The sequence below is a fragment of the Tachysurus vachellii genome, chromosome 12 (genome assembly GCF_030014155.1).
Source record: "Tachysurus vachellii isolate PV-2020 chromosome 12, HZAU_Pvac_v1, whole genome shotgun sequence".
Classification (NCBI taxonomy): Eukaryota; Metazoa; Chordata; class Actinopteri; order Siluriformes; family Bagridae; genus Tachysurus; species Tachysurus vachellii.
In genome coordinates, this window is record NC_083471.1 from 27,400,462 (window position 1) to 27,412,961 (window position 12,500).

The 12,500-nt window shown below is 43.7% G+C and overlaps 1 protein-coding gene across 1 annotated transcript in view; it reads right to left on the reverse strand.

Annotated features, from left to right (window-relative positions):
• Positions 1–12,500, reverse strand: part of LOC132854584 (protein HIRA) — a 19,099-nt gene that overhangs the window by 6,456 nt on the left and 143 nt on the right. Inside the window, exons 1-15 of the mRNA XM_060883096.1 lie at positions 12,413–12,500; positions 11,499–11,561; positions 11,237–11,347; positions 11,067–11,157; positions 10,869–10,963; positions 9,527–9,622; positions 9,253–9,413; positions 8,071–8,238; positions 7,631–7,744; positions 7,041–7,111; positions 6,812–6,917; positions 6,531–6,737; positions 6,202–6,287; positions 517–708; positions 243–392 (exon numbers count right to left, since the gene is read on the reverse strand). The exon at positions 12,413–12,500 is cut by the window's right edge and continues 143 nt beyond it. Of these exons, the coding sequence (XP_060739079.1) occupies positions 243–392; positions 517–708; positions 6,202–6,287; positions 6,531–6,737; positions 6,812–6,917; positions 7,041–7,111; positions 7,631–7,744; positions 8,071–8,238; positions 9,253–9,413; positions 9,527–9,622; positions 10,869–10,963; positions 11,067–11,157; positions 11,237–11,347; positions 11,499–11,561; positions 12,413–12,449 (1,748 nt within the window). The 5' untranslated portion in view covers positions 12,450–12,500. The remainder of the gene's footprint in view (positions 1–242; positions 393–516; positions 709–6,201; positions 6,288–6,530; positions 6,738–6,811; positions 6,918–7,040; positions 7,112–7,630; positions 7,745–8,070; positions 8,239–9,252; positions 9,414–9,526; positions 9,623–10,868; positions 10,964–11,066; positions 11,158–11,236; positions 11,348–11,498; positions 11,562–12,412) is intronic.

Genomic DNA, 12,500 nt, shown 5'->3' on the forward strand with positions numbered 1-12,500 from the left:
CAGCTTTACAAGAACTTCTTGTGAAATCTTCACTACCAAACCTGTAGCTGTGTCACTAGTTTTCATTCCTCCTCATGATGGATTTGGACAAGCATCATATCAGCGCTCGCTCTCACATTTTACTCACAAATTCCTCACACTGTCACTGAGACAACATGAGGAGGAATGAGACATACTCAGGTGCTGTTTACAGCATACAACAGAAAATATGTGAAATACATTTAGGTATTCATCATTGTTACCTGTCTATAGGTGCAGTGCTTACAGCAGCAGGTGAACTGCTGACTCCAGGTGTGACCTTTGACCTCTCAGTGAAGCGCGAGTCCAGGGCCTTCATCGGCTCAATCTTGGAGGCTGCAGTGAGCAGTAGAGGAGACTTCAGTACGTTGGAGCTGAAGGATGACCAGAGAGAGACAAGATGTGAGACAGATTACATTCAAAAGGAACCCAGAACAATGTCACTGGAGATTATAACACATTATTGGGTCTATAATTCAGCAGATCAGGAGTACTAACCCGTCCTTGTTGTCAGCGATGCTCTTGGATTGGGACAAAGCTGCTGCTTCCTGATTGGGTTTAGTTTGGGACGGAGCTGATGGGTCAAGTGTGACTCTCAGGTTGAGTGAAGTGTTCGAGTCAGATGACAGCTGAGTGACCGACGAGCCAGGCAGGATGGGTACACTGTTAAACAGAGCAGGGGAGAAGTCCCTGTACACACACAGACACACACACAGACACACACAGACAGACACACACACACACACACACACACACACACACACACACACACACACACACACACACAGACACACACACACAGACACACACAGACACACCTCTTACCCATTTGCATGCAGTTTAATTCCTTTGTGACAGTTACTCAGTGTGTTTGTGTATGGTATGTGTTCAACTCCATAGTTAAGTTGTTGTATGTGTGTTCAGAGTTTGTCCAAATTGCTACAGACAATATAATAATGGATGAAGGGAATAGTGCAAGGCAATGCACACAAAAACATATAGTCATGTGAAAAAGTTTGGACACCCATCAAATATTTAGTTCTTTATTAAAAAAATGTCAAAAAAAGTTAAAAAGTTAGTACACCCTGTGTCCTAATAGCTGGTGTTTCCCCCTTTGGCTGAAATAACCTCAATGAGACGTTTCTTTAGCCATCCTCCAGTTTCTGACATCGACTGGAAGAAAGGGTTAGGTTAGGGTTAGTTTCCCCCATTCCTCAATGCAGAACTCTAAGTTGTGTGATGTTTGAGGGGTGTCTTACATCCACAGTCCATTTCAAATCACCACACAGGATCTCAATAGGATTTAGATCTGGGCTTTGACTTCTTTGAATTCTGTTTTTTTACTGTTCAGCGAGTCGACCAAGGAAACCTTCTGATACAATGTAGAATTCATAGTATGGTTCTATGATGATGAACTGACCAGGTCCTGCTGCATCAAAGCATCCCCAGACCATAACACTTCCACTTCCATGTTTCACAGTTAGTATGAGGTTTTTTTGCTGAAATGCAACATTTGGTTTACACCAAACATTCCCTCTGTTATGGTCTCTGTTCTTAGACAGTAAAGCTTTCCTCCTTGTTCACCTCCCATGATCATTAAAGTTGTTCAGTCTCTTACCTATCGTAGATTTATGCACTTTGACATCAACTGTATCAGGAGCCTGCTGTAGGTTTTTGGAGACGTCTTTAAGCATCTTGCGGCATCCAAGATGGCGGCGGTAGCACGCAGCAGCCACTCCGGATTCAATATGGTGCTATTTACGTTTTGTACGTTTTTCTTTACGGTTTTTAGCCAGACTACATCCAGTACATGGACACCAGAGACAGCGGTGTTCACGTATACAACTGTCAGAAACTAATAAAGTACAGAAATCATGCAACAACCAACCTGCACGATAATGTACTGGAAAGGCTTCGTGACCTTGGCTTGCTGAGGAGAGACCAGGCCTCCAGTCCTGGCGTCGCCTGATACCGGAGACCAGCAGAGGGGATGCTGAAAGCGGTGCGCGAGGAAGCAGAAGCATGGTAAGCGGGCAGGTGTCCATGCTAGGCTAAAAACAAACCCTAGCCAGCCGGCTCTCCCGTCCGTTCTACTCTCCAATGTTTGCTCGCTGGACAATAAACTGGACTACATCCGACTCGAACATACTAAAATTTGTGACTGATAGATGCAGGCCATTTTATTTACCACGTGAATTCACCACTGTTTCCGTTGTCGGAGTTTATATTCCCCCCCAGCACTAATGCTAAAGAGGTGCTAAGTGAGCTATACGGGGCTATTATCATCGCCGGAGATTTCTATCATGCAAATCTCAAGTCAGTGCTCCCTAAATTCCACCAGTATGTGGACTTTGCAACGAGAGGTAAAAACACGCTGGATCTTGTTTGCACAAACATTTCCTGTGCGTATCGTGTGGAGCCCCGCCCCCTGTCATGCGGAGGCCCGCCCCCACCTCGGCTACTCAGACCACATCTCTGTGATGATAATTCCAGCATACAGACCACTCATCAGACTCTAAACCTGTTCTGAAGCAGGTAAAAACCCGGCCAGCAGGAGCCACATCTGCTCTTCAGGGAGGCTGCAACCAACGGCGATTACATCAATCTGGAGGAGTACATGGTGACCAGCTACATCGGCATGTGCATTGATGACGTGACCATCCACAAGACCATCACCACACGCTCCATCCAGAAGCCGTGGATGACTGCTAAAGTGCATGTGATGCTGAAGACTAGAGACCTAGCCTTCAGAACAGGGGACAGGGCGGCCCTAAGAACAGCAAGGGCCAAACTGTCCAGAGCCATCAGAGAAGTAAAGCATGCACATGCCCAGACAACCACTTCCAGCACAGCAGAGTCACCCGGCGCATGTGGCAGGGCGATGCCTCCCTCCCAGATGCGCTGAAAGACTTCTATGCTCGGTTTGAGGCGCAGAACCATGTACTGGCAAGAAAGACCATCCCTCCCCCGAATGATCAGGTACTCTGTCTTTCCACGCTCGACGTGAGGAGAACTCTATAAAGAGTTAACCCACGGAAGGCTGCTGGACCAGACAACATTCCTGACAAGATGCTCAGGAAATGCACAGAACAGCTAGCGCATGTCTTCACTGACATCTTCATTTCCCTGAGCAGCGCTGTTGTTTCTACATGCCTCAAGACAACCACCATTGTCCCTGTCCCAAAGAAATCTACAGTGTCCTGCCTCAATGACTATCGTCCCGTCACACTCACACCCATCGTTATGAAGTGCTTTGAGAAGCTCGTCATGAGGCACATCAAGACCCAGTTACCACCCTCACTGGACCCACTACAGTTCGTGTATTGTCCAAACCGCTCCACAGACGATGCCGTTGCCACGGCCCTTCATTTAGCCCTCACCCACCTGTACAATAAAGACACTTATGTACGAATGCTGTTCATAGAATTTAGTTCAGCATTCAGTATAATCATCCCTCAGCACCTGATTGGGAAGCTGAACCTGCTGGGACTGAACACCTCCCTCTGCAACTGGATCCTGGACGTCCTGACTGGGAGACCTCAGTCAGTCCGGATCGGGAACAGCATCTCCAGCACCACCACACTGAACACTGGAGCCCCTCAGGGCTGCATGCTCAGTCCACTGCAGTTCACTCTGCTGACTCACGACTGAGCAGCAACGCACAGATCAAACCATATCATCAAGTTCGCCGAAGACACGGCTGTGGTGGGTCTCATCAGCAAGAACAACGAGTCAGCATACAGAGAGGAGGTGCAACAGTTAACTACCTGGTGTAGAGCCAACAACCTGTCTCTGAATGTTGATAAAACTAAAGAGATGGTTGTTTACTTCAGGAGAGCACAGAGTGACCACTCTCTGCTGAACATCGATGGATCATCTGTAGAGATCATCAAGAGCACCAAATTTCTTGGTGTTCATCCAGCGGAGAACTTCACCTGGTCACTCAGCACCAGCTCCATCACAAGAAAGCCCAGCAGCGTCTTTACTTCTTACAAAGGCTGAGAAAGGCCCCCCCCCCATCCTGACTACTTTTTACAGAGGGACCATTGAGATCATCCTGAGCAGCTGCATCACTGTCTGGTTTGGGAACTGCACCATCTCAGATCACAAGACCCTGCAGCAGATAGTGAGGACAGCTAAGAAGATCATTGGAATCTCTCTTTCCTCTATCATGGACACTTACACCATACGCTGCATCTGCAATGCCACACAAACATCAACTGTATGGACTGTACAGACCTACACCAAATACACACACTTCCAATATACATCCATCAAACTGTTTACATGCTGTTTATTGCACACTTTTTGCTCTTTACACTTTCTGTCTCACATTACAGTTGTTTGCTGATTTACACAATACTTTACATTACCTCAGGTAACTGCTGCTTTAACACTGTGTTCATTCCAGTATTACTGCACACACAATATTGTTGAACACACAGTATTTACACTGGTCACTGTTTCTGTTTATTGTCTTTTGTGTTGTCTTTTTTGTATTGTCTTGTAATTGTTTGTCTGCACTGTCTTGTCCTGTACTGTTTGCAGCAGGTTGCATAGATGCACTTTATGTGGCTAAGACTAACTTACTAAGTCCTTAGCTCTGTCTTTGTTTTATGTAGCTTCATGGTCCTGCAGAAACGTTGTCTCATTTCACTGTGTACTGTAACAGCTGTATATTTTTGAAATGACAATAAAAGCTTCTTGAATCTTGACGGTCTGCTCTTGGGGTTTTCAGACAGTGTTGAATGGCTGATTATAACTTTTTTTGAGATCTTTTTATATCCCTTTCCAGACACAAACATCAACAATCTTCTTACTGAAGGCCTCAGAGAGCTCTTTGGATCTCACCATGGTGAAATGTCTCACCAAACTAAATATCTGAGGTTTAAATAAGACAAATCTTCTTCACAATGCTCTGTAACAGTGTTCTAATAATTTACACCTAATGTGATACACCTGTAGTACACATTGTAGTACACATGTGGTACACACTGTAAGCACAAATAAATGTTGGGGTGTCCTTAATTTTTTTCTAACAAGAAATAGATTTTTTAAATTATATTTAATAGATCATTTAAAAAAGACTGGACATGGATTAAAATCCTGCAGCGTGTGAAGGTCCTCCTGCTCAAGCCAGCACATGTCCAGGCCTGTCTGAAGTTTGCCAAAGACCATCTGGATGATCCAGAGGAGGAATGGGAGAAGGTCATGTGGTCAGATGAGACCAAAATAGAACTTTCTGGTATAAACTCCACTCGCCATGTTTGAAGGAAGAAGAAGGATGAGTACAATCCCAAAAACACCATCCCAACCGTGAAGCATGGGGGTGGAAACATCATGCTTTTGGGGTGCTTTTCTGGAAAGGGAACAGGACAACTGCACCTTATTGAGGGGAGGATGGATGGGGCCATGTATCACGAGATTTTTGGCAACAACCACCTTCCCTCAGTAAGAGCGTTGAAGATGGGTCATGGCTGGGACTTCCAGCATGACAATGACCCCAAACACACAGCCAGGGCAACTAAGGTGTGGCTTCATAAGAAGCATTTCAAGGTCCAAGGTCTCATAGTTGAGATGTACCGACGATGAAAATGACAGAGCTCTTCATTCTTTGTAAGTGGGAAAACTTGAAAAATCAGCAGTGTATCAAATACTTATTTGCCCCACTGTATACACACACACAAACACAATGTTATGCCTGATCTGTGGGTGTGTGTGGGTGTGTGTAGAAGAAATTATACACACACACATTTTATATATATATATATATATATATATATATATATATATATATATATATATATATATATATATATATATATATATATATATATATATATATGTATATACACACACACACACACACACACACACAAACACAATGTTATGCCTGATCTGTGTGTGTGTAGAAGAAATTATACATATATATACACACACACACACACACACACACACACACACACACACATCTTCCTCTACTTTGGTCTTGCCAAAGGGTTAAAGGGTTAGAGTTAAACTTTGCTTCTGTTTGCTCACTTTGCATTTTGTAAATTGCTAAAATAATAAACACTTATAATACATATTTTTGAAATAAACAAAATAAAATTAATTTCACTTCCCCTCCCCTGTGGAAGTGTTTCACAGACAAGTGCATGGTGCATGTGTGTGTGTGTGTGTTACCCTGTGTCTAGTTGTGCGATACACAAGGGTGTGATTCTCCTCCGCCCATCTGCGGTTCTCGTCTCCACCTGTTTCTTCAGCAGGTTCTATAACAGTGTTAAGTTCATTGTATACTTAAAGGCATAAAACTGCTTTAAATAACTGAAGTATTTTTCAACTTCAGCGTTAAGCACAAACATGATACCTGCTCATGTTTAAGCACTAACAAGAAGAAAACTTAAAAGGAAGAATAAATTATTTAAAAGTAAATGACATTCATACAGTACTTTAAAACAATCACAAATTTATTAAATATAATACAGAGTGTGTGTGTGTGTGTGTGTGTGTACCTTCCTGATGTCCTCTAGTGATTCACCGTTCACCACACTGCTCAGTTTAGGGACTGGGGTCTCTGTGCTGGAACCCAGTGTGCCACTGGAGGTTCGGTTCTCCTGCTGGTACTTTAGCATCTCAGGATTCTCGATGATGGTGGAAGAGAGCTGCGTTTCCATGGTGATGGCCAAGCTCTTACCATACATCTTCTGGTGAATAGCATTCTAGAAAAAACAAAAGGTGAATAGTCTTGAATTGAACCCTTTTGAGTGTGAGTGTGTGTGTGTGTGTGTTATACCTTCTCTTCTTCATTGAGTGGATCTCCAAGTTCATCCTGAGAGAAATCCAAAAAGGCCACAGTGCCATCCATCGAACACACCAACAACCCTAAACCATTTAGTGTCCTACACACACACACACACACAATATGCACACACTGCTTTATCACACACAGAAAATATATAGAGAGAGAGACAGAGAGAGAGAGAGAGAGAGAGAGAGAGAGAGAGAGAATATGAGATTCTCACCAGGTGATGTCCATAATGGATTTGTCAAACAGGTCATGAATGACCACCAGAGGGCGCTTCAGAGAAGTCAGCTACAGAGAGAGTGACACACACACACACACACATTCAGAATGCACTGCAGGGATTTGAACAGAACAGAGAGAATGAAGTAGAGAGTGATTGTGTGGTATCGTATTATCCTGAGATGTTAATGACAATATGGTTTTGGCTTTGAAGAAGTAAAGGCTGCAATGAGGCTGCAGAAGGAAAATAAGGAGGACACTGTATATGGAGCTAAAATCTATTGGTCACATGATCATATTTTCTTTTCACATCCTGAGTGCTCCAGATCACATGACCTGACCTGTAAATAATGTGAACACTACTAGCTGTCTATTGTCCAGGACAGAGCACACTGTATATATCACACACATGTAGAGCAACTGCTTTTCTCCCAGAGACAAATTATACATCCAGCTTGATAGCTTCACAATATCTATCAGTGATACCAGATACAATACTCCATCATCAGAAGCCCAATACACATGTGTGTCAATAGTGTTTGTGTGTGTTTAGGTTGGAATGTCATGAGAGGTGGAAGGTCACTTTACCCAGACGGAGAGCGAGCGGTCTTTACTGCCCACAGCACAACAGCAGTATGGATTAGAGGGTTTGGATGAGCCGCCGTTCCTCGGTTTCTTCTTAAAGATCTTAGGATTAAACTTCTACACACACACACACTTTTTATTTTAGTAGGTAAGGTACTGCTCTCGTTCTTCTAGCTCATTGGTCCTTGTGGATTTTAGACAGATTCAGCAGGATCGTTATAAACGTGCCTCATGCTGTCAGACTCTCACCAGCTCAACATAAACGGTTGATTCTGTTCCACCCTTCTGTGCCTTTCTAACATGATTATATTACAAAATAATCGGTAAAGTAAAACAATAGGAATCGTATCACTATGTTCATTTCTGTCACTTTATAAAAAAACTGCTGTAAATCAGAAGTTCAAAGTTTAATAAGTTTGATTTATTAAAATGTTGTTTCTAACCACTACGGTCACAGCTTTCCGATGTCCCACAAAGTCCATGTTGGTTTTCCAGCCATCTCGCTCAATGATCTGCGCCGTCGGCCCAGAGTTATTCATCGCATGAGCCGAGACCAAGTACTGACCATCAGGAGACCAGCTGAGACGGAGAACATGAGTGGTTCCTCCACACTAAAAACACAGGACAGGTTCTGTATAAATAATGACAGACACTTTACTCACCACATTTAAATCATTTTACTGCATAACTTTAAATAATCTAATCTATTAAATAAGAGCACAGAGTACCAAGCACAAAGCAGAGCACCGAGCACAGAGCCCCAAACACAGAGCCCCAAACACAGAGCACTGAGCCCCAAACACGGAGCCCCAAACTCCAAACAGAGCCCGAAACACAAAGCCCCAAACGCCAAACACAGAGCCCCAAACACAGAGCCCGAAACACAGAGCCCCAAACGCCAAACACAGAGCCCGAAACACAGAGCACCGAGCCCCAAACACAGAGCCCCAAACACAGAGCCCCGAGCCCCAAACACAGAGCCCCAAACACAGAGCACAGAGCCCCAAACACAGAGCACCAAACGCCAAACACCGAGCCCCAAACACAGAGCACTGAGCCCCAAACACAAAGCCCCAAACTCCAAACACAGAGCCCGAAACACAGAGCCCCAAACGCCAAACACAAAGCCCCAAACACAGAGCACCGAGCCCCAAACACAGAGCACTGAGCCCCAAACACAAAGCCCCAAACTCCAAACACAGAGCCCCAAACGCCAAACACAAAGCCCCAAACACAGAGCACCGAGCCCCAAACACAGAGCCCCAAACACAGAGCCCCAAACACAGAGCCCCAAACGCCAAACACGGAGCCCCAAACACAGAGCACCGAGCCCCAAACACAGAGCACCGAGCCCCAAACACAGAGCCCCAAACACAGAGCACCGAGCCCCAAACACAGAGCACTGAGCCCCAAACACAGAGCACTGAGCCCCAAACACAGAGCCCCAAACACAGAGCACCATGCCCGAAACACCGAGCCCCAAACGCCAAACACAGAGCCCCAAACACAGAGCACCGAGCATTGAACCCAGAGTACCATCAAATCAGCTAATAAGGGAATTAACATCCACTTCCCTGGTCAGGGAACACAAATCTGAGCAGTTAAATAAAAATGTGTGTGTGTACCTCATTGAATGGTTTAGTGATGTTAGCCTCCAGCTGCCAATCGATGGTTCTCCACACCTTCAGGCTGCGATCGTCTGCCTGAGATGCCACATACTTCCCTACAGGATCCCAGGACAACCCCTTCACCAGGCCCGAGTGGGCAGAGAGAGAGGTCACCATCTCTACACACACACACACACACACACACACACACACACAGTTATTACACTTGTTTCCTAACACACTACACCCCAGCTCCACGAGCACCCCCCCATATCCTAGTGCCTGCACTGACCTGGGAATTTACGTGCATTCCAGATGACGATGGTGTTGTCCACACTGCAGGAGGCGAGCCACACATCATGAGGAGACCAGGCCACATCCATTACATCTGAAACATGTGCATGCATGTGCACACACACACACACACACACACACACAAAAAAAAGCATTCACACACAAACACACATACACAAACAATACACAATAATTACATACAGAACTAAAGATTAGCAGACACAAATAATCCATTAAATTTACAATGTACAATCCCAACAGGATGTGGATAATGTGTTGGACTACTAATCAGAAGGTTGTGAGTTCAAACCCCAGGTCCCGCCACTCCTGGGCCCTTAAGCCTTAATTGTTCAGGTGTATAAAATAAGATAAAGTAAGTGATAGGTAATGGATAAGGGCGTCTGCCAAATGCCGTAAATGTATATAAGATATACCTTTAATGTCCCACATTGGAGAATATAAATAAAATATAAATAAAATACAAATAAAGTACATCTCAAAAAGTCACACATACACACACACGCGCTCACACACACTCGCGCTCACACACACTCGCGCTCACACAGTCGCACACGCACACAGTCGCACACGCACACACACTCTCACACACACTCTCACACACACTCTCACACACACTCTCACACACACTCTCACACACACTCTCACACACACTCACACACACACTCACACACACACTCACACACACTCTCACACACACTCTCACACACACTCTCACACACACTCTCACACACACTCTCACACACACACTCACACACACTCACACACACACACACACACACTCACACACACACTCACACACACACTCACACACTCTCACACACACACTCTCACACACACACTCTCACACACACACTCTCACACACACACTCTCACACACACACTCACACACACTCTCACACACACTCTCACACACACTCTCACACACACTCTCACACACACTCTCACACACACTCTCACACACACTCTCACACACACTCTCACACACTCTCACACACACTCTCACACACACTCTCACACACACTCACACACTCTCACACACTCTCACACACACTCTCACACACACTCTCACACACACTCACACACTCTCACACACTCTCACACACACACTCTCACACACACTCTCACACACACTCACACACACCCTCACACACACTCTCACACACACTCTCACACACACTCTCACACACACTCTCACACACACTCTCACACACACTCTCACACACACTCTCACACACACTCTCACACACACTCTCACACACACTCTCACACACACACACACACTCACACTCACACACTCACACTCACACACACCACCCTACCTCCTGTATGGTTCCTCAGGATGGTCACACACCTCCACTGCTCCACATTGGCAAGTTTACTGCTTGAACCAAACACTGTACTTGGACCTATAAACCTGAAACACACCACTGAAGTGTAAGAGTGTGTATTGTGTGTGTGCTGTATGTTGCATGTGTCTATACAACACATTCAGCATACTGTGTATGAGTAAGACTCACGCTGCTTTCTTCCACACCATGACGAGTTTGTCATCTCCTCCCGAAGCCAGATACAGACCATTATTTGACCATCGCACACAGTTTACACATGCTGAAACACACACAGAGACAATATATTTCTGTACCAAACACCCCTTATCTCTCTCACACACACACACACACACACACACCCAAGTGGTTGTCCATCTGACACAGTAACTTGGGAACATTCTCGTTTTTCTCATCCTCCTCTCGCAGAACTGGAGCCATGTTCCAAATCACCACCTTCCCAGAATCCTCTCCTGTCAATCACACACAAACACACACACACACACACACACACAGTAAACACACTGTACAGGGAGACAATACTCTGTAGATGCCAGGAAGTCACCCAGTGACAGCTCATTAGTTCAGAAATTAAAGTACAAAAATTTAATGTGAGAGTTTTACCTTGTCCACCGGTGGCAAACTTTGTTCCATCTGGATGAATATCGACTGAAAATATGGGCTTTCCTAAAAAAGCAAAATGATCATCATTAAAGTCAAATGGTTTTCAATGGAGGAGTGTGTGTGTGTGTGTTTTTGTGTGTGATGTGTGGGTGTGATGTGTGTGTGTGTGTGTGTGATGTGATGTGTGTGATGTGATGTGTGTGATGTGATGTGTGTGATGTGATGTGATGTGTGTGATGTGATGAGTGTGATGTGATGTGTGATATGTGTGTGATGTGTGTGATGTGTGTGTGATGTGTTAAAGTGTGTGATTATTGTTCCCTAAGTGAAATATAAATATATTAATGTAAACATTAGTTCCTGAAGTTAATGACTACCATTGTGTGTGTGTGAGATCTAAACATTAATATAAACATAAATATTAATGACGTTACCATTGTGTGTGTATGAGATATAAACATGAATATAAACATTAATATAAATATAAATATAAATATTAATGACGTTACCATTGTGTGTGTATGAGATATAAACATGAATATAAACATTAATATAAACATTAATATAAATATAAATATTAATGACGTTACCATTGTGTGTGTATGAGATATAAACATGAATATAAACATTAATATAAACATTAATATAAATATAAATATTAATGACGTTACCATTGTGTGTGTATGAGATATAAACATGAATATAAACATTAATATAAATATAAATATAAATATTAATGACGTTACCATTGTGTGTGTATGAGATATAAACATGAATATAAACATGAATATAAATATAAATATAAATATTAATGACGTTACCATTGTGTGTGTATGAGATATAAACATGAATATAAACATGAATATAAACATGAATATAAACATTAATATAAATATAAATATTAATGACGTTACCATTGTGCGACACCCAGCTCGGTTTCAGCAGCTTCATGTCCACACACGCTGTATTTACCGCTTCCCTGGTAATAGAGACTGTATTCCG